This window comes from Loxodonta africana, chromosome 1 (genome assembly GCF_030014295.1).
Source record: "Loxodonta africana isolate mLoxAfr1 chromosome 1, mLoxAfr1.hap2, whole genome shotgun sequence".
Classification (NCBI taxonomy): Eukaryota; Metazoa; Chordata; class Mammalia; order Proboscidea; family Elephantidae; genus Loxodonta; species Loxodonta africana.
Window position 1 is genome coordinate 227,393,387 of NC_087342.1, and position 26,313 is coordinate 227,419,699.

At 44.5% G+C, this 26,313-nt stretch overlaps 1 protein-coding gene across 9 annotated transcripts in view; it reads left to right on the forward strand.

The window, feature by feature from the left end:
* The window catches only part of ARID1B (AT-rich interaction domain 1B), a 500,120-nt gene that overhangs the window by 426,630 nt on the left and 47,177 nt on the right, over positions 1 to 26,313 (forward strand). For all 9 annotated transcript variants that reach the window (XM_064292621.1, XM_064292627.1, XM_064292638.1 and 6 more), the window contains one exon: positions 7,777 to 8,104. In XM_064292621.1, coding sequence (XP_064148691.1) covers positions 7,777 to 8,104 — 328 coding nt within the window. The remainder of the gene's footprint in view (positions 1 to 7,776; positions 8,105 to 26,313) is intronic.

Below are 26,313 nucleotides of genomic sequence, written 5' to 3' on the forward strand. Positions count from 1 at the left end.
ATGATTCAGAAGGTGAAGCAAAATTGCATATGTCAATGGAAACATGTAATCGCTCAATAAAAGCAGCAAGCTTAGAATACAATTTAAGTATTCTGGAATCAGGTACGCAGTTACCTGTGATCCTCCTGAAATGGAAAATGCTGACTGGGATAAAGGCTGGCTCCTGCCTCCTCTGCCTGGACCTTGAATATAACTCCTGGTGGGTTGAAATTTGAATCCACTTGGTCACAGATTTCCCAGGGCTAGAGTGCCAGGCTGAACACCCTTGAAGACTGTGGGCCCTTGGACTTGGCTGCTAGACCCGTCCAGCTGAGGTGGGCTGGCCCAGCATCTGCTGTCTACATTGTGCTTAATGCTGGCTCCATCTGCTTTCTGTCAAAGCTGGTGCCAACAAATTACTAATCTATTCGAGAAACATGGAAATAAGATTGCATTTCTCATTCCTGGCTTTTCCCCTCATATTTGCTTGGCTTACGTATTTGGTTCTTATTTATTTTGGGGAGAAAGATACTCAGTTGTCTTAGGTAAAGGGTGGCGGGTGGCACGAGCCATTCTCCACTCCCCATCGACACATATTTTTTAAGAAGGGTATTGGGGAAAAGAGGATATTAAGGTTGTTGTAGTTATTGTGAGCCCTTGTGGCATAATGGGTGAGTGATCAGCTGCTAACTGAAAGGTCGGTAGTTCAAACCCACCAGCCTCTCTGTGGGAGGAAGACGTGGCAGTCTGCTTCTGTAAAGATCACAGCCTTGGGAATCCTCTGGGGCAGCTCTGCTCTGTCCTACCGGATTGCTGTAAGTCAGAATTGACTCGACAGCATTGGGTTTTTGGTTTACGGGTAGTTATTGTTGATTGTTGCTGTCCTTGATGATGATAGCAGCGACCATTTATCAGGCCGGGCACTGAACTAGTCACTTTAAATATAGTCCCCCTTGTTATCCCTTTACCAGTGACAAAGCTGATGTTCAGAAAGATGAAATAACTTGTCCAAGGTCGTGCCACCAGCAAATGCCAGATCCAGTGTTCAAACCCACGGCTGCCTCTTAAGCCATCGTAAGCCTTTAGGAACCATTTGTATCCAAGCATATGTGTTTAATGAGGAGAGTCTTTAAAGTTTCAAGGAGAAGAAAAGGGGACTTTGTATTTCTTCTCCTGAATAATAATTAGGACGTATTCCCTTAACATGTGCTTTTGAGTGCCAGTTCGTGGCGTCAGCCCAGCTGACTGAAGAAGCTAGGTTGGGAGCCCAGTGTTCAGTACAAGTGCTTGCATGCATGTGTGATGGGCACGGTTGTTCTGCTCAGATGGATGCTCCATGCATTTACAGAGTGCATCCCCGCCGCAAGACCGAGGCCAGCTGCAAAGCTGACGAAACATAGCTCTTCTCTCTGTAGTACATACCGTGGATGAGAAAGATTGCAATGGGGTACAGGGCAACTAAATCTCTCAGCCATCCTTTCCTTTGTGTTCATTCGAGTACCAACCCTGACTGCCATCTCAGCCCCAGGTGCAACAACTCAGAGTCTAAGCAGAGTGCAACCATACAGGCCCTGGTGACACAATGGTTAAGAGCTTGGCTGCTAACGGAAAGGTCACAGTTTGAATCCAGCAGCCACTCCTTGGAAATCCTATGGGGCAGTTCTACTCTGTCCTATAGGGTCACCGTGAGTCGGAATCGACTTGATGGCAGTGGGTTTGGTTTGGTTTCTGGGCAGGATGCTTGTTTTCTAAAACAAGATTAAAGTGTTATTTCATTTCCTTCGAAAGCAAAGGGCACATATGTTTCCACTGCAAAAGGCTTCTTAGCAAATGAGTCACTTATCAAGGGTTGGTGGCGGGTGGAAAGTAGCCACAGAGTAGCAGCACCAGTATGTGAATGAATTACATCTGCGTTTGAACTGTGAATGAGTATATTTATCTCTAATAAAACGAGTGGGGTAGGAGCGCCCTGTTCCTCTGATCCTATCAGATGGTCCAGCAGTGAGGGGATGTGGGGTCAGGGAAGAGGGGACGAGTTATGACAGCTGTGCTCTGAGCGTGGGAAGAGGGAGAACACGGCATCCCTTCCCATTCCTCAGTGTCCCTCCCACCAGGGCAGACAAGAGGGGGTTCTATGTGGTCCTACAGAGGGGGAAGCTCAGAAATGACTCAGGAGCTTTTGTAAAGAGCTTTGGAGATGATACACAGTGACCATTGCTACTTTCACACAATACCTGTATGATCATTTTGAACACTGGTCCTGCACAGGCCCTGGGCTTCTTGAAGACCCAGTTTAATGGAGGGCTAGCCAGAGCTGCTGGCCCCACACAGCTTGGGGGCACCCCAGGCAATTTATGGGGGACTTGCCCGATTCTTTTATTCCCTTGGTATTCTGATTTTCCAGTTCCTTAGATTGGCCGATGCCTCACCTTGCCAATCCCTTTAAACCTTTCTTTAACCTCCCAGCAGATATTCAGGGTTAAAGAAGTCGCACTTTCCATTGCTCTTACCATGACTTATTAGCCTCACTCAAGCTTGGTCTGTAGCAGGGGTCAGCAAACTATGGCCCACTTTGGTCTGCCACCTGTTTTTGTAAATAAAGTTTTATTGGAACATTGCCACTGTCATTTGTTAGCATACTATGTGTGGCTGCTTTGGAGATGCAAGAGCAGTGTTTAGTAGTTGGCCCATGAAGCCTAAAATATTTATTCTCTGGACCTTTACAGAAAAAATGTGCCAACCCATGGCCTATATGAACAATGGCCTTTGCATCATCTGTAATTAACAACACATACCTCATGGACAGTTAAGATAATGTACCTAATACAGAGTATAATATGAAAAAGAACGCAGCATCAGGATTGGAGAAAGACTCATTAACAACCGGCGATATGTGGATAACAGAACCTTGCTTGCTAAAAAGCAAAGTCAACCTAAAGTACTTACTGACGAAGATCAGAATCTACAGCGTTCAGTATGGATTACACCTCAACGTGAAACAAAAAACCTCAGAACTGGACCAATAAGCAACCTCAGGATAAACGGAGAAAAGATTGAGGTTGTCCAAAGAAGACATTCAAGCAGCCAACAGACACATGAGGAAATGCTCACGATCTCTAGCCATCAGAGAAATGCAAATCAAAACCACAATGAGATACCATCTCACCCTGGCATTAACTGGCACGAATCAATAAAACAGGAAATAACAAATGTTGGAGAGGATGCAGGGAGATCAGAACTCTTATGCACTGCTGGTGGGAATGCAAAATGACACAACCTTTTTGAAAAACGAGATGGCGCTTCCTTGGAAAGCTAGAAATAGAAATACCATTTGATCCACCAATCCCACTCCTAGGAATATATCCTAGAGAAATAAGAGTTGTCACGCAAATAGATGTATGTATACCCATGTTCATTGCAGCATTGTTCACAGTAGCAAAAAGATGGAAACAACCTAGAGACCCATCAGCAGACGAATGGATAAACAAACCGTGGTACATACACACAATGGAGTATTATGCAACACTAAAGAACAATGATAATCTGTGAAGCATCTTCTAACATGGATGAATCTGGAGGGCATTATGCTGAGCAAAATAAGTCAGTCACAAAAGGACAGATATTATACGAGACCACTATTGTAAAAGCTTGTGAAAAGGTTTACATACAAAAAGAAACAATATTTGATGGTTACGAGGGAGGTGGGGGGGATGGAAAATCACCTAATAGACAATAGATAAGTGCTAACTTTTGTGACTTTGGTGAAGGGTAATACAGTATACAATATTGGGGAAGCTAGCGCAACCTGTACAAGGCAAGCCCATGGTAGCTCTATAGACACATGGACCTGAGGGACCGAATTGCTGGGTTGAGGGCTATGGGGACCATGGTCTCAGAAAACCTCTAGCTCAGTTGGCATACAGGGTTTACAAAGAATATGTTTTACATTCTACTTTGGTGAGTAGCGTCTGGGGTCTTAAAAGCCTGTGAGTGGCCATCTAGGATACTCCATTGGCCTCACCCCTCTGGGAGCAAGGAAGAATAAAGAAAACTAAAGACATCAAGGAAAAATTAGTCCAAAGGACTAACAGACCACATCTATGATGGCCTCCGCCAGACTGAGTCCAGTACAACTAGATGGTGCCCAGCTACCACCACTGACTGCTCTGACAGGGATCACAATAGAGGGTCCCAGACAGAGCTGGAGAAAAATATAGAACAAAATTCCAACTCAGAAAGAAAGACCAGACTTGCCAGCTTGACAGAGACTGGAGAAACCCTGAGAGTATGGTCCCCGGACACCTTTACAGCTCAGTAATGAGGCCACTCCTGAGGTTCACCCTTCAGCCAAAGATTGAACAGTCCCATGGAACAAAACAAGACTAAAGGGGCGTACCAGCCATGGGGCAGGGACTGGAAGGTAGGAGGGAGCAGGACAGCTGGTAACAGGGAACCCAGGGTTGAGAAGAAAGAGTGTTGACATGTCGTGGGTTGTTAACCAGAGTCATACAACAATGTGTGTACTGTTTGATGAGAAACTAGTTTGTTCTGGAAACCTTCATCTAAAGTTCAGCAAAGAAAAAAAAAAAACATATATAAAAGATTGAGGTTGTCAAGTATTTCATTTTACTTGGATACACAGTCAACAGCCGTGAAAGCAGCAGTCAAAAAATCAAATCAAACAACCTATTGTATTGGGCAGATCTGCTGCAAAAGACCTCTTTAAAGTGTTAAAAAGCAAAGATGTTACTTTGAATACTAAGGTATTCCTAACCCAAGCCATAGTATTTCCAGTTGCCTCATACTCGTGTGAAAGCTGGATAATGAATAAGGAAGACCAAAGAAGAATTGAGGCCATTGAATTATGGTGTTGACAAAGAATATTGAATATACCGTGGACTGCCAGTGGAACGAACAAATCTGTCTCGGAAGAAGTATAGCCAGAATGCTCCTTAGAAGCGAAGATAGCGGGACTTCATCTCACGTATTTTAGACACGTTATAAGGAGGGACCAGTCCCTGGAGAAGGACATCATGCTTGGTAAAGTGAGGGTCAACGAAAAAGAGGAAGACCCTGGATGAGATGCATTGACACAATGGCTGCAACAACAGGCTCAAACATAGCAATGACCGTGAGGATGGCACAGGACCAGGCAGTGTTTGGTTCTGTTGTACATGGGGTCGCTATGACTTGGAACAGACTCAATGGCACCTAACAACAACAACAATAAAGAGTAAGCACTCAGTAAATGTTGAAAAGGCTAGTGAGTTCCTTGCAAATTTGTTGGTATACAGTTTTTACTCTTACTGTAACACCGCTACGTAAGTATGCTTTCTCTTAAACATTGGCTAGGCAGAGGCAGCATGTGGAGAGGTTATGTGCTTGGACATGGCCTGTACCCTAGCAGATGGCCTGTGTTCAAGGTGTGACCCTTCCACTTACTGGCTGTGTGTACCCTTGGGACAAGTTCCCTGTGCTTCCTGTTCCTTGCCTCTAAAGTGAGCATTATAATAATGTGTCCCTCATAGGGTTGACGTAAGGATGAAGTGAGTACCATAAATACAAGGAAATGGGAACTGAGCTGAGCACACAGTAAATATTTAAGGGTTTGCTTTTGTTGTTATTATTAATCCAATCCAATGTCTGCTGAGAATCTTTTTGCAAATTCTCCTTGTCTTCAGTATAAACCCCAAATTTGTGAGCCTGGTACTGGGCCCTGCCAGGTCTGGCATCTCCCCTCTGCTCTCACCTCACAGCAGTGATGGGGTCTGGATTCGCCTGCCCTTGCCATCAGCGCCATTGCCTGGGGGCTCTCTTCCATGAGCCACAAGAGGCCTTCACTCATCATCCAACCATGCTTATGCCCAGCTTGAGATAGTTTGCATGCATTGTATCGTTTAACCCTAAAAACAACTCAAGTGGACAGACTTTGTCTCATGTACTTTGGACATGTTATCAGGAGGGATCAGGCCCTGGAGAAGGACATCGTGCTTGGTAAAGTAGAGAGAGGGTCAGCGAAAAAGAGAAAGACCATCAAGGAGTTGGATTGACACAGTGGCTGCAACAATGGGCTCAAGCATAACAAGGATTGTGAGGATGGTGCAGGACCGGGCAGTGTTTCATTCTGTTGTACATAGAGTTGCTATGAGTTGGAACGGACCTGATGGCACCTAACAACAACAACATCCATAAGGTTTCTATGAATGGACTCCACAACCCGCAACAACACCTTTGTTTTACAGATAAGTCAGTGAAACAAAGAAAGATTAAAACCACTTACCTCAGTTCATACAAGAAGTGCAGAACCTTCCTTCAGCTCCTGGTCTCCCAGATCCCAGAGCCTGTCCCAGATGGTCTCCTGAGGTTTCAGCTAAACGATTACTTACTCAAAGAAATCCCTCTTAGACTCCCTGTACTACGTAAGACCGTCTTGCCCTCCACCACAGTCAGATTTACTCTTTCTCGCTTGCACTTTTCGCAGAGCATTATCTTCTTGATTGGGGTTTTTGTATTTTTTCTTGTCGGTACCCCTGCTACTTCATTACTTCGTATCACACACCACGCACGCGTGCGCTTAGATGCTGAGTGTCTTGAGCATAGGAATTTGAGTGTGTTCAACTTTATGTCTCCTGTACCCAGAACAGTTCTGGCATATAATGAGTGTGCAGGTATGTTAGACGGGTGGGAGGACTATTCCAGAAAGTAGTAAGGATTGTGACTGAGAAACGCTACTCCATATTCTACAAACACCCATCTTTTTAATATTTATGTTACCTAACAGGACTTTGTTGGGAGGCAGCCCGTTATGCTGGTTAAATACATGGGTTCCAGAGCCAGTTTGCCTGAGCTTGAATCCTCGTTTACTAGCTGTCAGTTTTTCTCATCTGCAAATGGAGTGATGGTGGTATCTGTATCGCATGTGGTTATGGGGAGGAATGAACAGAATCATATACGGAAAGCACTTCAGCTTTGTTGAATTTAGCTTATATACACTCAATTAAAATGACAGATATGGAGGAGACGGAACACAAGACTCTGTGACCGCCAGGCCATTCCAGCTGCCAGGTCCTCCGTGAGCCTGGACCCTGCTGTTCACAGAGGCGGGGGTAGCTGGCAGGTCCTCATTCTGCTTCAGGCCCATCTACCTCCTGTGGTTCGTCCAACTTGCTGGGTGAAAGTGTCGTACTAGTGCTTGAAACTCTTAAGACATGGCACCAAGCACAAGCTGGCCACTTTGTTGCTCAAGCGAGAAAAAGGTCATCCCAACACCAGAAACACTGGAGAAAAACTGGCTTGTTGGGCTTCTCTCAGGCTTCCATGAAGGCTTCTTTTGCCACGTGTGAATTTTGCCTTACGTGTTATCTTTTGGAAACCTGGGTCATAACTGTGGAGCGCTGTAGTGATGTAGTCGTGCCATCTCAGCAAGGTGGGCTGGACTGGGAGTGGAAATCACTGTTTTGGTTGAGAAGTTTTCAATGTATTGAAGCAACACTGAGTACTAGAGTCCTTACCTGTTGATAGATCTTTCTAACGGTTACCCTGAATTTCCCCTAATACTGCAGCGATCCTGTGTGGTTCTTTGTCTTTGGATTTGACATCTTATGGCCTTTGGAATGTGCACAGATAGCGTATTTTGAGGCTGCCGGCTGCATCAGTGCCAACAGAGTAAGGGTTCACAAGATAATGACTGATACTGTGCTTCGATCCCATTGTTGGACACAAAGTAATTCCAGTTAATGTTTTCACAAGTTTAAAGATGAAGTGAAAGGCCTTAATCTGTGTCTGCTTTTCATTTAGGTAACTACTCCAGACCCCCCACATATAGTGGGGTACCCAGTGCAAGCTACAGCGGCCCAGGGCCCGGCATGGGCATCAATGCCAACAGCCAGATGCATGGACAAGGGCCCAGCCAGCCATGTGGTGCTATGCCGCTGGGACGGATGCCATCGGCCGGGATGCAGAGCAGACCGTTTCCTGGAAACATGAGCAGCATGACCCCCAGCTCTCCCGGCATGCCACAGCAGGGAGGGCCAGGAATGGGGCCGCCCATGCCCACTGTGAACCGTAAGGCACAGGAGGCAGCCGCGGCAGTGATGCAGGCCGCTGCAAACTCAGCACAAAGCAGGTACGGCTCCCAGGACCAGCGCCAGGGCGGGCACTCGGGGCATCCACATGTGAGCGAGCGCACAGCCAAGCACAGAGCCGCCATGCCCCTGGGCGGCAGGAGAGAGTAGAACATGGTTCCTCTCGGCAGTTCTTTTTGTGCTAAATTTGCTCCATACTGTAAAGGTTAGAGAACTGAATGACGGACTGTACCGTAGGATAAGTGGAGGAAGGAAACAGAGTGGTGGGCAAGTCTGTTTGAAATGTCCATGAAGAGCTATCTCAACCAGCACCCAGGAAGCCAGGTCCAATTATGTAAGGAAAGATCTTTGATGTTCCATTTAAAATAGTGACTTTCAAGCACTATTTAAATTCCATAAAATTAAAAAAAGAAAGCCCATCCTTTTTTTTTTTAATCCCACCACAAAAATCCTTATAAAATAGAAACTGTGTGTGTATGTGTGTGTGTACATATGTGTGTTGCATCTGTGTGTTCATGTGAAATTTATATACTTCATATTCTTATATTTTCTTTTTCCAGGTATACTTACTATCCAAACCAAAATGTGGCAAATACAACAAAGATAATATTTTAGAAAGTTTTAAGTTATTAGAGCAAGGCTTTATCCTCAATTACTTCCTTCTTTTAATGCTGACGTTTAATCCTGAGGTAAATACTCCACCTGTATAAATAGCATAGTTAAGTCAACATTTATGAGGCACAGGTGGATATGTCTTTTTAAAAGTACACGTAAATATGTTTTTTTTAATATGTTCTAAAACAAAGTGCCCTGAAAAATATGTATCTTAACAATGTCTTCAGAAGAGAAGATAGAAGACCCTGACTTTTGTCAAGGGGAAATGAAAGCGAATGTATGTGTGTATGTGTGTGTGTTTCAGTGTGTCCCTGTGTCACTTGTCCTCTGAAGCTGCTATTTTGGGAAAGTAGGGACCTCCCCCACCCCAGTCTCACTGTTTGCTGAAACCGATCATAGATTTCCCTTGAGGGATTAAAATAAAAATCAGTCTCTCTCTCTCTCTCATCCACTTTATGATTACTTAAGATCTACCGGACCCCCCGCAGCACACCTCTAAACCCAGCTTCCGTAGACTTGAGGGGACGTTTTCATACACCTGTCTATGAAGGCTGGCTTGGCTGGTCCAACTGAAGCTCTAATTTAGGGTTAAATGAATTGTCCATTGGTGCAGCTCGTAAAGCACGAGTCGTTTTCTCTCTTCTCAGTAGAAAGTGTTTGACTGCAGTTGGCAGGAAGCCTTTGACAGTGATTTGGAAAGACGGCCACAGACATTAAGGCATAACTCTGCTTGATTAAAAAGTCTTGACCCCCTTGTCCCTTTCTGAATCCATTTATTTAAATTAATGTGTAAATACACGTTTGTGCCTCTTCATTTCCTATTTCTAATCAGTAGACCATTCCAAAGCCTCGCCTTCATGAACTGCCCGTGGTAGCTCTCCACGACTGTAAATGAGGACTGTAGATTTTATTTTGGGCTTTTACCAAAGTCAAAGCTATACTTGGAAAGCTGTAAACTGAGATTCAGCCTGAGCATCTTCCTCTTCTCCCCTTTGTGCCCTGGCCACCACCCTTTTCCTTTCTAAGGAATCATGCCCAGTTCTGCCTGAGGCAGCTGCTTGACACAGAGTAGGACACCCACCTCCCACCTCTGTCACCCTCCACACCTCTGGGTGTGCACATGAGATGAACGGGGGGTTCGTACTTGTGCTGCAGAACCAATCCAAAGAAGCTGTTCTCTGTTCTACTTTAGGCCACCATACATTAGGTCGCCTGCTTATCCCAGCCAGTCTGGGGCTGGCGGACGCCCCATGTTTTCTTCCCAGCACCCCAACTATGGCAACTCTCAGGCTCCCCTGCTGCACCAGCCTGACCAGTACGGGTAGGTAGCACCACCCTGGATTGCCGCGGGGCCTTGGTATCCCTTTGAAACTGTTCATGAGTGCGCCCCCTGGCTGCTGGAGGAACTCCCACACCAGAAAAGTGAAAGACCCCCAAAGAAAACCCATGCCAGAGGGGGGGTGTCTTTTTGTTCATCTCTGTTTGTTTCGGGTTTTCGTTTGTTTTGTTTGTTTCATTTCTCACTCTTATTAACTGTTCTGTGATGGTTTGGTAGAAACCTGCATGCTGTCCCCACAGGCCCCATCTTTGCATGGCTTTGGCATGGCTTCTTCCCCTCATGCCTGAGAGGGAAAAACGACTTGTATCTCTGTAACATGACGAGGCCCCCTACTCGGCGTCATTGCCCCCTTGTCGTCAGAGTCGTTCTGTGTGGAAACCTGTGTGTGCACCACTGTCATGTGTTGTGACCGTCCCCGCCTCTGCCGTGAACTGCTCCAGCACTCACCCTGAGCTCAGAGGCCACGGTCTCGTTTGACAAGAGACTCGCTGCAATAGGGATGACACAGGTTACTAAGAGGACTTAAGAGGGGTTTCATTATCTCACCGCTGAGCAAGCGTCTATTCCAAAGATTCCCGTTGTTCCCTTCTTCCAAGGAGTTTTAGGATGTGGAAGGCACCAGGGTAATACAACACAACAACCCAGCTCAGAATTTTCTTCCACAACATGGAGTTGTCATATTATTACCCATTTTGACACAGGAATTACATAGAGCAACAAAAAGCGTCTCTTCTTTGCTGCTACAAAACTATCAAATATCAAGCTCTGGTATCATTTTTAAGCTAGTAAATGCTCTTAAGCTATGTTGTTACTGGATAATTCACTAAGCAAAAATAATTATTCTTGATGCCGTTTTGCATAGGTTCGCAATAAGATTATCGTACACAAATTTAATCATGTTCAGTAGTCGTTACAGGAGAGACATAACCACAACTTTGGTCAAGATAAAATACAGAACAGTCAGTGATTCGTAGAAAACCTGGTGTAACTAGCTGTGTATAAAGACTCTGCTTGCAGAACTGTGCCATCACTGCTCATTAGGAATGCAGGACACGGAAAACTTTTTAATAGTTTTATATTCAGTATGTATTTATTTAAGGAGCCCTGGCGACGAAGTGGTTAAGCGCTTGGCTGCTAACCAGAAGGTTGGTGGTTTGAACCCACCAGCCACTCCATGGGAGAAAGATGTGGCAGTTGGCTTCCATAAAGGTTACAGCCCTCGAAACCCTATGGGGCAGTTCTACTCTGTCCTACAGGGTCACTATGAGTCAAAATTGACTCGACGGCAGTGAGTTTGGGTTTATGTATTTATTTAGACAGCAAGAACAAAAGATAATTCTGCAACTGAGAGTTCTAAATTCTATAGACATGGTCCTAAGTGAGGACCAACAGGTGCAGAATTCTGTAAGCATAACCCTAAAAGTGATTGCAAATACAGAATGAGGTACACATACCTGTTCTCACAGACAATTGTCTTTTCCTCTTTTTTACTTTCTCGTAGTACCTTCAAGGACAGTTCAGGAGTCAGTGGGAAGATAACAGTGGGGGCAGGAGAGCATTTATCATGGGCTCTAATCCATAGGCTCTGTCCTTTACCAGCTCCAGAGTCCTTTTTTAGACCCACAATGCTGCTTTGGCTGTGCCTTGCCAAGTCACATTAAGCAGCTGTGTGAAATGAATTTAAATGGCATGCATTGGAGTACAGTCTCTTCCACTGGGGCAGAAAATCAACGTTGGCTAACCAGCACGAGGAGATCAAATCTGCTTCGCAGCCAGCAGTGTCCAGATAGCATCCTCAGAACACACTGCTCCTCCATAATTAAAAGAAGGGGAACCGTGGACTTACTCTGTAAATCTGACAAAGCACACTTGGCAAAAGGCTCTATCGTTGTAGCCCTGTCTCTCGTAGCTGTGAATTTTACCTTTTATGTCTACAGTATTCTTTCTAAAAAAGAAAGAGAAGAGCATTTTATTTCTATTTTAAATCTTCCTTTCTACTTTGCAGTATAGATACAACTTGTTGCGCCTTTGTTTAAAAGCAGAAGCTTGAATATGAGAGAACGCATATGTTACATGTCTCAGCGCTGTGGTTTAAGGAACCTGCATTTTCAACGTGCTTTTGCTTCACTTACTTAACAGCTCGTTGCCGCAAACTCCTGTTTTTGTTTTTGATTTCCTCCCTGACTGAGGGCTCTGTCAGGTTAAAGTCAGGCAGGTGACTTGAAAAGCCAGTTGGCTAATTGTCGCTTTCTCTCTTGGAAAGGAAGACATGGCTCAGGCCTTAGAGGAACAGTGTTCCCAGATTTTTGACTTCCTTCTCAAGTCAGAATTCCAAAGGGCCGAGAACCTAAGAAGAATCAGAAAAAGACAATTTAATGACAAATATGGAGAGACAGAGAGTGTGTGTGCGTGTGTGTGTGTCTGTCTGTCTGTCTAATTAGATGGAAACAAAAAGCTGTCTGTGAAAATGAAGTACTTTGACAATTATGGAGCCCTGGTGGCGCAGTGGATAAGAGCTCAGCTGCCAACCAAAAGGTTAGCAGTTCAAATCCACCAGCCACCTCTTGGAAATTCTGTGGGGCAGTTCTGCTCTGTCCTATAGGGTCGAGATGAGTCGGAATTGACTCAATGGCAACAGCTTTGGTTTTATGGCAGTTACACTTCCAACTTTCTTAGCTAGTTGACTATAAGGTAGTATAGAGAAAAAAATACAGGCATGTAACTGGTTAGAAGGTTCTTTACTAATTCCTTTTTTTTGATATATTATTTTCTGTGTTTTTGGTGAAAGTTTACACAGCAAACTAGGTTCCCGTTTAACAATTTCTATACGTACTGTTCAGTGACATTGGCTACATTTTTCACAATGTGTCAGCATTCTCATTATTTCCATTCTGGTTGCTCCGTTTCTATTAATCGAGTTCCCCTGCCCCTCTCCTTACTTTCGCATCTTTGCCTTAAGGTAAATGTTGACTGATTGGTCTCGTATAGATGATTATTTAAAGGAAAACAGTACTTTCGGGTGATAATGTTTATTTTATGAGCTAGTCTGTTATTTGGCTGAAAGGTGACCTCCAGGAGTGGCTTCGGTTCTAAGTTTAAAGGGTGTCTCAGGGCAATAGTCTCGGGGATTCCTCTAGTCTCTACTGGTCCAGTAAGTCTGGCTTTTTTTAGGAATTTGAGTTTTGTTCTACAAAACTAATTCCTTTTTTAAGAGAGGCAGTATATGGGTAAAATTCACCTGATGCATTGAATAAGTTAAGGAATGTAGAGATGAATTGCTTTTTCTATTTCACCTTTTGAGCAAAGGAAGTTCTCATCCAAGTATCAGAGGACTTAAGATAGGATGTAGTGAACCATACCGCACAGATACTGGGTTAGCTGGGCAGTAATATCCCAGCATATGAAATTAAGGATCTATAGTCTATCTGCAGAAGGCCCCACCACCACCACACACACACACGCACACACACGCTTTTTACTCAGAAAATGCGGAAGTGTCTTCAGTTTAAAGCATTGTTGTTTGGTGTAGGGTTCTCTTGGAGTGATGAGAAAGGGAGAGTTGGAAATCCGCACTCAGGGATGGCGAATGGCTTTCATCTTTGGTCCATTTATGGTGGCTGTCAGCAGCATCGAATCCGCCAGGTGATCCTTGGAAACTCTATCGGGCAGTTCTACTCTGTCCTATAAGGTTGCTATGAGTCGGAACCGACTCGATGGCAGTGGGTTTTTGGTTTTTGGTCAGCAGCATTGTGATGAGAAGGATTTTGAGGTTTGTGTGAGCCTAGGAGAGTCACAGTTAGCCATAAGGTTGGGAAAAACCCTGGCCTGCTGTTTCCTAAACAAGCATTGCCATGAATCCCAGGCTCCGGCAGAGACTTCACTCGTTTTTGAATGACTGAATCCATCAGCAGTAACCTTTTGCTCAAAACGCATACACATAAACACACGCAAAATAAGCTTTCTCTTAGTTATCCAGTGTGTTTTTCACCCATTCACTAACTGAGGTGGCACTGGTGGTGCCCGCAGTTGACATCTCTGCCAGCTACCGCCAACTTATAGAATTGGATATTTCAGAACTATCCAGATTTCTTTCTTGGAAATGAACTCCAAGGAGGATGCATGACTTCCATTAGTCTACAAAAAGGCTAGCAAACCCTGCATGTATAAGCCAGGGCAGATGGACAGATTTTGATTTCCTAAGGTCCACCACCCCTAGCGCTTCATAGAAAAAAAAAAAAAAAAAACAACCAGACTGTTGCATCCAGTAAATTCTGACTCGTGGCAACCCTATAGGACAGAGAAGAACTGCCCCATAGGATTTCCAAGGCTATAATCACTACAGAAGCAAACTGCCACACCTTTCCCATGGAGCTGCTGTTGGGTTCGAACTGCTGACCTTTTGGTTAGCAATCAGGAGCTTAACTACTGCACCACCAGGGTTCACAGACTTCCCAGGTAATATTGTTTTTATAAGAATGGGGTCCAAGAAGGTACAGAGTTTCAGTTATAGAAGGATAGACCCTTAGAGCTGATGAGAGGGTCCCAGAAGCCATCCAGTCTCCACTCCTTGATTATCTGGTTTAGGGAACTAAGACCCATCTGGTGGCCCATTCAGGCCCGTTCCGTGAGTTCCAGACAAGGCAGAGCAGAGCTAGTCCTTCTGCCCGGCAGCTCTTCCTTCTACAGAGTGCCATCTTTACACTCGTTCCCTTTTTTTTTTTTTCCATCTCTTCCTTTTTCTTCTCACTCATGTCTACAGGCAATCCTATTAGAAGCCACATGTTAATCAGTGTCTTAGTCTAGATTCCACCTCTTAAGCTGATGGTCTGGATTTTCTTCTTCTGTCTTACTCAGTTGCCCTTGGTGGCCCTAAAGGAAATGGCTGCTGTGCACATTCCTGGTTGGACTTCATGTACAGCATAGGTAGCTGGTTTCTGGAACTAAACACCTTGTGAGATGAAGCAAGAGTTTACTTACTGCCACATGGATGGATTTGAATTTCTGGCCCTTTTTACCCTTTGATTGTCCGTACCAATATAGCTTTAGCATTTTCCATCCTTGTGAATGGAGTGTCACTGTTAAAGTAAGAATTCTGAGCCATAGAAAAGTGAAAATGGAAGTTGACGTTATTTACACGGGTAAATGCGTACACATAGGCAGTACCAAGACAAGAGATACCATTCTTTTGCTGTCCCCAAAACACTCCCCAAAGCCTAACTGAATGTCTGAAGAAGGATAACTCTCTGACTTCTTAGTTCTAAAAATATTGGGAAAAGTAAGTCCATTTGAAAAGTCTTATTCCTTTCGCCCAGAAGGGAGTTTTTATACCGAATATCACAAACATGCGTCTGTAGACCTACGTGTTAGTATTTATGTCATACCATAAACTAGAGTCACTGAAATTAGGGTAAAAATGTTTTTTAGTCTAAGCCCCTCTCTTCAGGTGGATGGATTCCGTGAAGTGTTAGCCATAAGGTAGGTTGATTGGTAGAGCCCAACTAGACTGTTATTGACATAGTTGAATGCTTCCTAAGACAATATGGAAGGAGCCCTGGGGGCACAATGGTTAGAGTACTCGGCTGCTAACCCAAAGGTCGGCAGTTCGAACCTACCAGCTGCTTCATGGGAGAAAGATGTGGCAATCTGCTTCCATAAAGATTTACAGCCTTGGAAACCCTACGGAGCAGTTCTACTCTGACCTTTAGGGTTGCTATGAGTCAGAATCAACTCAATGGCGGTGGGTTTTTTGGTTAAGACCATATGAGCAGCAGACTTCCCTTGCTCGGAAACAACTAGATTCATTTACAGATACAAATGAATTTGTCTTTCTGGCTAAACGGAGTTCCTCATACCTACGCCTCACATGCATATCCCATACACACACACCTCCCAGCAACTGTTCCTGAGTGAGGTGTATTTATAATTCATATCCCGTGTTGCCGTTTGCCAGCAAGGCACTTTTTCTGTATTATTTTCTTCCCGAGCCTGTATGACGCAACCCCGCTGATGGTCTGGAAGCCACTGGTGTGGAAATGGAGACAATGCGTTAAAATGTCAGGGCAGGGGCAGGAAATGTCCGCGTGTGCCGGCCCCAGTCACAGTGCGTCCACAGGCCTGCAGAGCCCCGAGTGCTTGGTACAGACTGAGAACCTAGCCCTCTGGATTTTGGACAATTAGGTTTTAAAATAAGAGCTATGATTTGAAAAGTCATGTTGCTGAAAGACAAAGAGAAAAGATTTCAAAAGCTTAAACAGATTTTTTATTTCAGAAGTTATATGTAAGCCTTTGTATTATCATCTAAATACTGTGCTCTAATTTTTAACCCCCTTTTCTCTTCAAAATGTAGAATTTTTTTTATTATGTTGGTCTTTTAAGGTTATGATTTCATTTCAATCAAACATCTCAGAGTTATAGAATTATTACAGAAGCCATACAGTACATTTATGAGTCTCCAAATCAAAAACTAGTAAAACACTAATTTTAAAAAGACCAAGAGAGATTTTTTTAATTTTCATGAGACCAAGAAGTCCAAGTATGAAATGTGCAGCAAATCTTTAATGGGCTGGAGTCTATGAAGTTCCCTAAATGCCAGAGGGTTATCGGCTAGGGAGATTCTTAAACATGCGCAGACCTTCCCCAGGCCGCAGGAGGGGTGGGCTCCTGAGCCTGTGTCATCGTACATCGCAGGTGGTTCTGATGGCAAAGCCAGCGTGCGTGGGATTGGCTTGGGAGTTCCTCCCACTGAAGGGTCCTAATGAAAGCCCAGAGGGAGAGCCAGGGAAGTGCATATTCAGATACCTGGTGTTTACACCTGCTTCCTGGTGGACAGAGCTGGGGCTGCGGGATAGAAGTAGGAGACACTGATGTTTGTGCACGCCTGATTGGTCTAGACATCAGTATCCTCCTCAGACTCTGAGATGTCTCATGTGGCCCCACCACACCTACACCTGCCTCCTTAACACAGAATCTCCTTGCCCCTGTTCCAGTCAGAGCCTCTCACAGCTGGATGCTGCCGCCACGGCAACTCACAGTGAGATGTACATTGGGTTAAGGTTCTTGTTAACCAGATGAACCTGCCATCAGTGGAGCGTGTGCCCCTGGTTACTTGTCCAGGCCCCTTGCCGCACTTCTAACCTCGCTGACCGCGTATACCCAAACATTCACACCAGGCAAACTGAGAGATCAATCTAGAACCAGCAACACAGCACAGCAAATCCCAATTATGCCAAGTTCCAACATCTGGGATTATTGGCATCCCGTATCTTCTGGGTTATGGCATTCGCCTGCATTGTCCACCAAACAGACTCTTAGGCTGTCAAGTTTCTCTCAGCCCTGAAACCTGGTGACCTTAGCAGAGTTTGGGCCGGAAGGCAGCAGGAAAGGTGTACCAGTGGTAATGATGATATGGTCCCTGTCTTGGTGTACCCCAGTTGGGGTTTAGAAATACCATGGGTAAGCTTGTAAAGATCATAGGTAAGAAGCTCTATTCTTTTCAACCGCTCACACAGCGTCTTGGTTTGTGTGATAGGAAGGACTATGGGAAGCAGGTCTCTAAGTTTCCTCTTCAGTATTGGTCTTCATTCTTATTTTGAACTCCACTTCTGCCATTATACGTGTGTGTAAAAAAAAAAAAAGCAAAGCTGTCAACCTGTAAGGTGTTGTCCCTCTCTTTTTGGAAGTTACCTCTGACTAGATTACCTTTGGTTGATAAAATACCTGCCAGGTAAGAACTTGTCTGAATCCTCTCCCTGCCTACGCAAGGCTTTCTGACTTCTCAGGGGCAGAGCAGCTGGTGAACACAGAAAGAATTAGACTTTGGCTCAGCTTCCAGGCCTTCCCTGCAACATTTTGTACCCTAATTTTGAAAACTGTTTTGCTTTAACAAATTAAATAGCTTTGTGGCCCAGGCCTTTTAGCTCAGGAGAGTTGTAAGAATTTAAAACCCAAACCAGTTGACATCCCATATGTGTTGCAGAGTAGAAGGGTTTTTTAAAAATTAGAAATGACTGCATTGACATGGCCCCTGTCGCCCTAGGCGTGTTTAACTGCATCCTTTGTAGGAGGGTTTTTCAAGACACTGCTGTGGCAAAGTGCATGGGGTAAGAGCCCAGGACCCAAATTAATTTATTTTTAAGCGAACAGACTGGCGCGTGGAGGTACAAGAGATATGTGAATTCTTATGAGATGTAGGCACTCTTAACAATCTCACTCCAAAATACCACTCAGATTACGTGTCATGATTGTTATTTAACTCCTCAGAATCTGTCAGGCCAGTGTGCTCTCACTGCCCAAGACTGTGCGGTCCCCTTGCCATACTCCCCTTGCTGTGCTTTGGTACCTGCTAAGCAGCACACCACGTTCAGATGATCTGTTCATGCTCTCTTATACTGCCTATCCAAGATGGACATGTCCCAGGTAAAAGGTGGTCACTGAAAAGGAATCGCCCTCACTGAACATTGATTGAAGTCTTTTGTTAATGGTGTTATGATCTCCAGATAAGCTTTTAAAGTAAAGATCTTTAAAACATACAGTGCAGTTAGGAAGGGCCACTTCTCTTCCTTGAGATCATCGGGGCAATTAATTTTTCTTTTCATGAGGCCCTGCTGGTCTCCTTTGTACCAGAGCCAGGACCCGTGCTGTCTGCACCTTGACAGACCAGTGTGGTGCTCCACACCAGCACTCACAGGCCCTGGAGCCCCTCCCGCGGGAAAGGCAGGGCTTGAGAGCACTGCTGCCCCCTCTGGGTGCCACCAGCACCTACACTGAGGGAGCCTGTGAGCTGGAAATCTAAGGGAAGGAAGGGCCAAAAGGGAGGTCTTTGAGTTGTATCTCTTTAGGAAGGAGATCTTTGGTTCATTTTTGTATGTTTGCCAGTGAACAGTACATATTAGTAGGATAGGCTTACCAAACCAACATCAACGTTGAGAGCGAAGAGAACATTCTTCATTATCAATTACCAAAATTCTAGCAGCCAGATGCTGTTTTTACACTATCTTCACACCCTGACAAGAAAGGCTCTCGCTTCAAAACCCTTGAGCTCTATTTGTTCTCCTGGTTGCTTTGAGAGGGACGGTAAGGCTCAGCAGGCCGCTTTGGGAACAACTAAAACCAGGTATCTGTGTTGAGGCCCAAAGGAGGAAGTGAATCTTTAAATTGCACAGTGGGTGCTGTTTTAGTAGAGACTGCCAGAACCAGAGCTGCTAACGGGTTGGAACCCTCAGAGAAAAATGGAAAAAATGTTTCTGAAGCCAGAGCCTTTTCTGAAATCCAGGATGGAATATGCAGTGTGGAAGGATTATCACGAAGACGCACAGGTAGAAAGACAGCTCTTTGAAGAAAAGTGGAAACAAATGGGAGAGAGGCTTTGGAAACAGAGGCTGTATGGGTGGTACACGTTACAAAGGCCCAAAGACATGCCCACATGGCGGAGACCTGCCAGGAGAGATCCCCTCTGACGAGTGAAGGTGAAGCCAATGAAGAGACCGTCCTCAAGAATATGCTAACAGTTACGTACTGCTACTTCTCCGCTGAAAGGGTCTCTATCCTAGCACTGTGGAGAAATAACATCCTCCTTTGCCCATGCTTAAAGGAACAAAACAAAGCAAATGTTTATTAGTTACCAGAGGGCTTAGGGGTTATTTTTTTATAGCCGGAAAAGAACTCTTGGTTGACCCTCCAGCTTTTCTGTTGGAGTTATACACATTTAAGCTTTCCCTTACTGACCAGGCTGCCTTGAAAAGAGATCACGTCCACTAGCAAGGGACGATCTTAGAGAAGAGACTGGCCAGCCCTCTGCCCAAGAGGTGTTGTAAAGAAAGGGCCTTCTTGCTTAGGGACAAAAGAGGAATGAAATGACTCAAACACTCTCCTCTCCAGATTTGTGTACCCAGCTGCCTGGGACACACGGTCTCTTGGATGTCTCACAGACATGTCAAACTCAACATGTCCAAAGCAAAACTCATGAGCTCCACTGGTGTTTTCCAGTCCAGTGATGAGCCCATCCATCCTCAGTCCTCTTGTGCAGGCAACACCTAGGAGACATCTCAGCACTACCTGTCCTTCTAGATGAAATCCCTAACTCATCACAAAGTCAGTTTAACTCCAAGATATTGCTCAGCTCTCTTTCTTGCTTCTGACCACCTTGTTCCAAGGCTCACCATCTCTTAACCTGGTGAAATGTGCATCTCTTTATGCCATTCCTGCTGCTTAAAAACCATTTGTCTTATTCCTGTTTCTTTGTGGATAAAGACAACACCTTCTAGAACACTAAGCCTTGCACAACCTGACCCTAACCTCCCTCTCCACCCCCTTTTCTCACAGTGTCCACCTTGCTTTCTACCAGCGCCCCTGTTCTTGCAGGGCCCTTGTGATTGCCGTCTGTCTGTCCTCTCCCCTTCACCTAATTCATTCTCATGTGACCCATTAGAGGGAATCCACACTGTGCTCAGGGGACTTTCCCTGACCTCCCCCCCCCCGCCCCCAGACCAGGGCATTTTCCCTTGTCACGCAGTCATACCACCCAGATACCGCTTCTTCATGCCACGTGGCGTGGCTGCAGTTCTGCACATGCCTGTCTGCTTACTTGATGTTTGTTTATTTATTTTGCCCTATTATTGTGCTCTTCCTTCCCTTTTCCCCTCCCATACTCCATATGTATCTTAAAGCACCAGATGTTTCTAACTATCAAATGAATGGAAGGAATTTCTGATTGTTTAGTTGTTTCTAGAAGGTCCCCCTAAGTAAAAACCCTATAGCGAAGTTCTACTCTGTCCTCTAGGGCCGCTATGAAAACCCACAGCCGTCAAGTCGATTCTGAGTCATTGCGACTGTATAGAACAGAGTAGAACTGCCCCATAGGGTTTCCAAGGAGCGCCTAGAGGATTCGAACTGCTGACCTCTTGGCTAGCAGCCGTAGCACTTAACCACTACGCCACCAGAGTTTCCTGGTCGCTACGAGTTGAAATCAATTTGACAGCAATGGGGTTTTTTTAGCCTTTTTAAATCAGTGGCACTTCTGTTTGTTCTTTGTCTTTGGTTTAATAATACAAATGCCACTTTCCCATCCTGGGGTGGATTCCTAGCAAGATCACTGGCTTCTTGAAATTATAACGTTATTTTGCCATGAGGATTGCTGATGGAGTTGCTGTTAGAAGCACGGTGATTGATTAGTCATGCCAAAAAATTGACCTGGGCTTGGGCATCTTTGTATTCTGTTTTGATTTTGTTGTTTTGGGGGAGAGAGAACGTTTTCTCCTCTTCAGATATTAGATTTCAAGAACCTAGACATGATTTCTCCTCCTTGGTACTCCCATGGAAGAGTTTCCTCAACATTATTGGATACACATGTGAAAATAGTTTCTGTTTATAAAACATTTCAACCTGGGCATTCTGTGTGATGTTTTATACACAATTTGAGCACCGAGGAAAGGAAGTAACACACTGACAAGGAAATTCTGCTGTAATCGGGGCTTTTCAAGGTTTCGAGTCCCTGATTCTGAAAACTGTTGGGTTTAAGTGATAAACTGCCCCAGTTTCAGTGTTAAGCAATCTTTTCTGGCTTAATAACTCAAACTACATCAAAGCGACAGTCCATATAAAGAGATGTTATTTGCTGTTGTGCTCAGTTTCCCATGAAGCATTGCCAACAAGTTCATTCTGAACATTACTCAAGAATGCATTATGCAGATGACACAACCTTGCTTGCTGACAGTGAAGAGGACTTAATGCACTTACTGATAAAAATCAAAGACCACAGGCTTCTGTATAGATTACACGTCAACATAAAGAAAACAAAAATTCTCACAACTGGACCAATACGCAACATCATGATAAACAGAGAAAAGATCAAGGTTGTCAAGAATTTCAAATTACTTGGAACCACAGTCAACACCATGGAAGCAGCAGTCAAGAAATCAAGAAATCAGAAGACGCATTGCATTGGGCAAATCAGCTGCAAAAGACCAAGGGGATGTCACCTTGAGGACTAAGGTGCGCCTGACCCAAGCCGTGGTGTTTTCAGTCACCTCATATGCATGCGAAAGCTGGACAATGAATAAGGAAGACCAAAGAAGAATTGACGCCTTTGAATTATGGTGTCGGCGAAAAATATTGACTATACCATGGACTCCCAAAACTATGAACAAATCTGTCTTGGAAGAAGTACAACCAGAATGCCCCTTAAAAGCAAGGTTGGCGAGACTATGTCTCACATACTTTGGACATGTTATCAAGAGGGATCAGTCCCTGGAGAAGGACATCATGCTTGGTAAAGTAGAAGGTCAGCAAAAAAGAGGAAGACCCTCAATGAAATGGAGTGGCACAGTGGCTGCAACAGAGGGCTCAACCATAGCAACAATTGCGAGGCTGCCGCAGGATCGGACAGTGTTTCATTCTGTTGTACATGGGGTCCCTATGAGTCGGAGCCAATTTGACAGCACCTAACAACAATAAGAATGGTATTTGCTGGGGCTGTGATGGAAATCTTCGGAGTAGAACCTCTGTCTATGTATCTGTGCTGCTAGGACTTCGTCAGGTGGCTTCACTCATGTGGTCTCTACCCCCCAGCACTTCTTCTGTCTGTCCGTACCCTTCTCCAAAGAGCTGTATCAGAAACCCATTTATTTTCAAGATGCGTATCTTCCACTTCCCCATCTAGCACTGTTGAGAAAAAATAGTGTAGTTTGCTAAAACAGTAAGGCCTAACTACTCTTCATTAAAGCACCAAAATCATACAGGGACTTTATTTTAAATTTTACTGTAGTTGATTTAAAAGCAAGATATTTAGAAATGTGTGGGTATGCCATAGGATTTCATACTAATGTTTTTAACTGCCAAATTCAAACTGTAACAGAAAGCCCTGGTTCCCTTTCTGCTTTCACATCAAACCGTTGGAGATGATAGCTTTAAAATTGGTATTTGCCTCTCTTTGTTTGTCCAAAGCCAGCCCTATGTTAGCAAGTAAGTGTGTAGTTGTTAGGCGCCATCGAGTCGGTTCCAACTCCTAGTGACCCTGTGTACAACAGAATGAAACACTGCCTGGTCATGTGCCATCTTCACAATCATTGCTATGCTTGAGCCCATCGTTGCAGCCACTATGTGAATCTATCTCGTCGTTGAGGGTCTTCCTCTTTTTTCTCTGATCCTGTACTTAAACAAGCACCATGTCCTTCTCCAGGAACTGATCCCTTCTGCCAACATGTCCAAAGTACAGGGGGCAAAGTCTCACCATCCTCGCTTCTAAGACCATTGTGGCTATACTTCTTACAAGACAGATTTTTTTTCGTTCTTCTGGCAGACCATGTTACATTCAGTGTTCTTCGCCAACATCATAATTCAAAGGTATCAATTCTTCTTCTGTCTTCCTTATTCATTATCCACCTTCACATGCATCAGACTTTGAAAACACCATGGTTTGGGTCAAGTGCACCTTATTCCTTAAAGTGACATCTTTGCTTTTCAACACTTTAAAGAGGTCTTTTGCAGCAGATTTGCCCGTTGCAATGCATTCTTTGATTTCTTGACTGTTGCTTCCATGGCTGTTGATTGTAGATCCAAGTGAAATGAAATCCTTGGTAACTTCAGTATTTCCTCCATTTATCATGATGTCACTTATTGGTCAGTTGTGACAGTTTTTGTTTTCTTTATATAGAGGCGTAATCAGTACTGAAGGCTGCAGTCTTTCATCTTCATCAGTAAGTGCTTCATGTCCTTTCTGCTTTCAGCAAACAAGGTTGTGTCATCTGCATATAGCAGCTTGTTAACGAGTCTTCCTCCAATCCTAATTCCTCTTCACATAGTCCAGCCTCTCAGATTATTTGCTCAGCATGCAGACTGAATAAGTATGGTGAAATGATACAACCCTGAGGCGCACCTTTCCTTGACTTTAAACCACGCAGTATCCCCTTGTTCTGGTTGAATGACTGCCTCTTGGTCTATGTACTGCTGGTTGCTCATGAGCACACTTAAGTGTTCTGGAATTCCCACTCTTCACAGTGTTATCCATAATTTGGTATGATCCACGCAGTCCAATGCCTTTACATAGTTAATAAAACACAGGTAAACATCTCTCTGGTATCCTCAGCTTTCAGCCAAGATCCATCTGACATCAGCAGTGATGTTCTCTCTGAATCCATCTTGAATTTCTGGCAGTTCCCTGTGGATGTACTGCTGCAACCATTTTTGAATTATCTTCAGGAAAAGTTTACTTGTGTGTGATATTAATATTGCTCTGCATTCCATTGGATCACTTTCCTTTGGAATGGGCACAAATATGAATCTCTTCCAGCTGGTTGGCCAGGTAGTTGTCCTCCGAATTTCTTTGCATAGATAAGTGAGCACCTCCAGTGCTGCATCCGTTTGTTGAAACATCTCAATTGGTATTCCATCAATTCCTGGAGCCTTGTTTTTTGCCGATACCTTCAAGTGCAGCTTGGACTTCTTCCTTCAGTACCATCGGTTCCTGATCATATGCTGCCTCCTGAAGTGGTTGAATGTTGACCAATTCTTTTTGGTACAGTGACTCTGTATTCTTCTATCTTCTTTTGATGCTTCCTGCATGATTCAATAAGTTGCCCATAGAATCCTTCAGTATTGCAACTCAAGGCCTGAATTTTTTCTTCAGTTTTTTCAGCTTGAGAAATACCCAGTGTGTTCTTTCCTTTTGGTTTTCTAATTCCGGGTCTTTGCACATTTCATTATGAAAATAATTATAATTAAAGACCAATATACATTCATAGAAAAGGTACGTTTATATAAAAAGGTAAATTCTCTTGGATATCCTGTGGGTCAGTGTGTTTAAGTGACAAATCCCAGGTCACACTCTGATGTGTGACAGGCACAGGAAGTGCTGCCCTGCTGTGGATGTGGCGCAGATGAGTGCAGGCAGTGTCGTCAGTGCCCTGGGGTTTGTGATGCAGTTGGCTTCATCATTTCACAGTGTGCGGTCCAGTGGCCACCTCAGCAGTATGTCAGCATAACAACAAGAAAACATTATTCTAAAATGTTCATCAGATTACCCCCGAGAGGAGCCTGGGCATTCGTTGCCGTAGCCATTGTAGAAATCAGGTCATAATTTGTAACAAAAACTGCCTCAGCCTGTAGGCCCATTAGGAGTGATAGCCCAGTGATTCACAGAGCCAAGGTCAAGGTAGGACACTGCTTTTCCAGGTGCACCTTGTGTTTTGGTAGGTTTTACATTTTAAATGTTCCCGTCATTTCAGTGTGCCTTTGCCAGTTTTGCTTTTTGTTTTGTTGTGGTTTCCTTTTGAAAAAAAGAAAATGGTGATTTACGTCTTCACTTTCCTGGCTCCGTCTGGATCATTCCGAGTGCTGCTGTGGTCAGAAGGGGACTTGGCGGCCAGTGGGTGCTGCCTCTGAGAGTTCACCAACCTTTGCGAAGGGACTCGGCCCTTCACCTCCAGTGTAGGTGGCTGGTCCTAGCCATGTAAGCAGCCCAGACAAATAAATGTGCACCTCAGTGATCCTCTTACATTAGCGATACCAGGAGAAGCCTTCATGTGCTTGGGTGGGTCAGAGAGGTGGCTGTCTTATGTTTCTGTCCAGAAGGCAAATTGTCTCAATTTCCAAAAGGCAGCAGAGTGCACTGAAAGCCCTTTATTATGATGATGATGATGATGATGGTGGTGCTGCCCATCTTGCTTGCTCAAAATGATGATAGACTTGGTAGTACTTTCCAAAGCAGTAATTAATAAGAGTTTCTTCTTTGATGATGAAAAAGTTGGGGAAAGTCTCTTCCCCATTTAGGCAGGTGGCCAGCTACTACATGACTGCTGGCCACATGTCTCCTGCGTTCCTGGGAAGACTTCTGTCCCTTTCTGCTGCTTCTCTCCTTGCATCCTCAGGAGGCCTACAGCATGCAGGGTAAAACCCCTTCCTGGAAGCAAGTGTCCCTGACTTTTATTCTCTCCCACCGCCACCATGCCCACTCCTCCCCCTGCTGCCACCTCAAGGAAGCCCCACCAGGATGCTGAGCAAAGCAGACTCTGATTGGTCAGCTTTTGACAACTGAAGATTCATACACTAGCCACACAGAAAGGTATCATATAATAACACTGCCCTATGCCGTTATACTCTGTCTCATCAGATGTCAGCAGTGAAAAAAGTAGTATCCTAGACCGAAAGCAGCTTTGGGGAATTCTGGTTCTGCCACTTACTAGCTGTGTGACTTCAGGCAAGTTACTTAACCTCTCTGAGCCTTATTTTCTTTATTTGTATAAGAACATTATTCTACCTACCTTTCTCTGGGAATTTTAAAAATTAACTGTGAAGTGCCTAGAA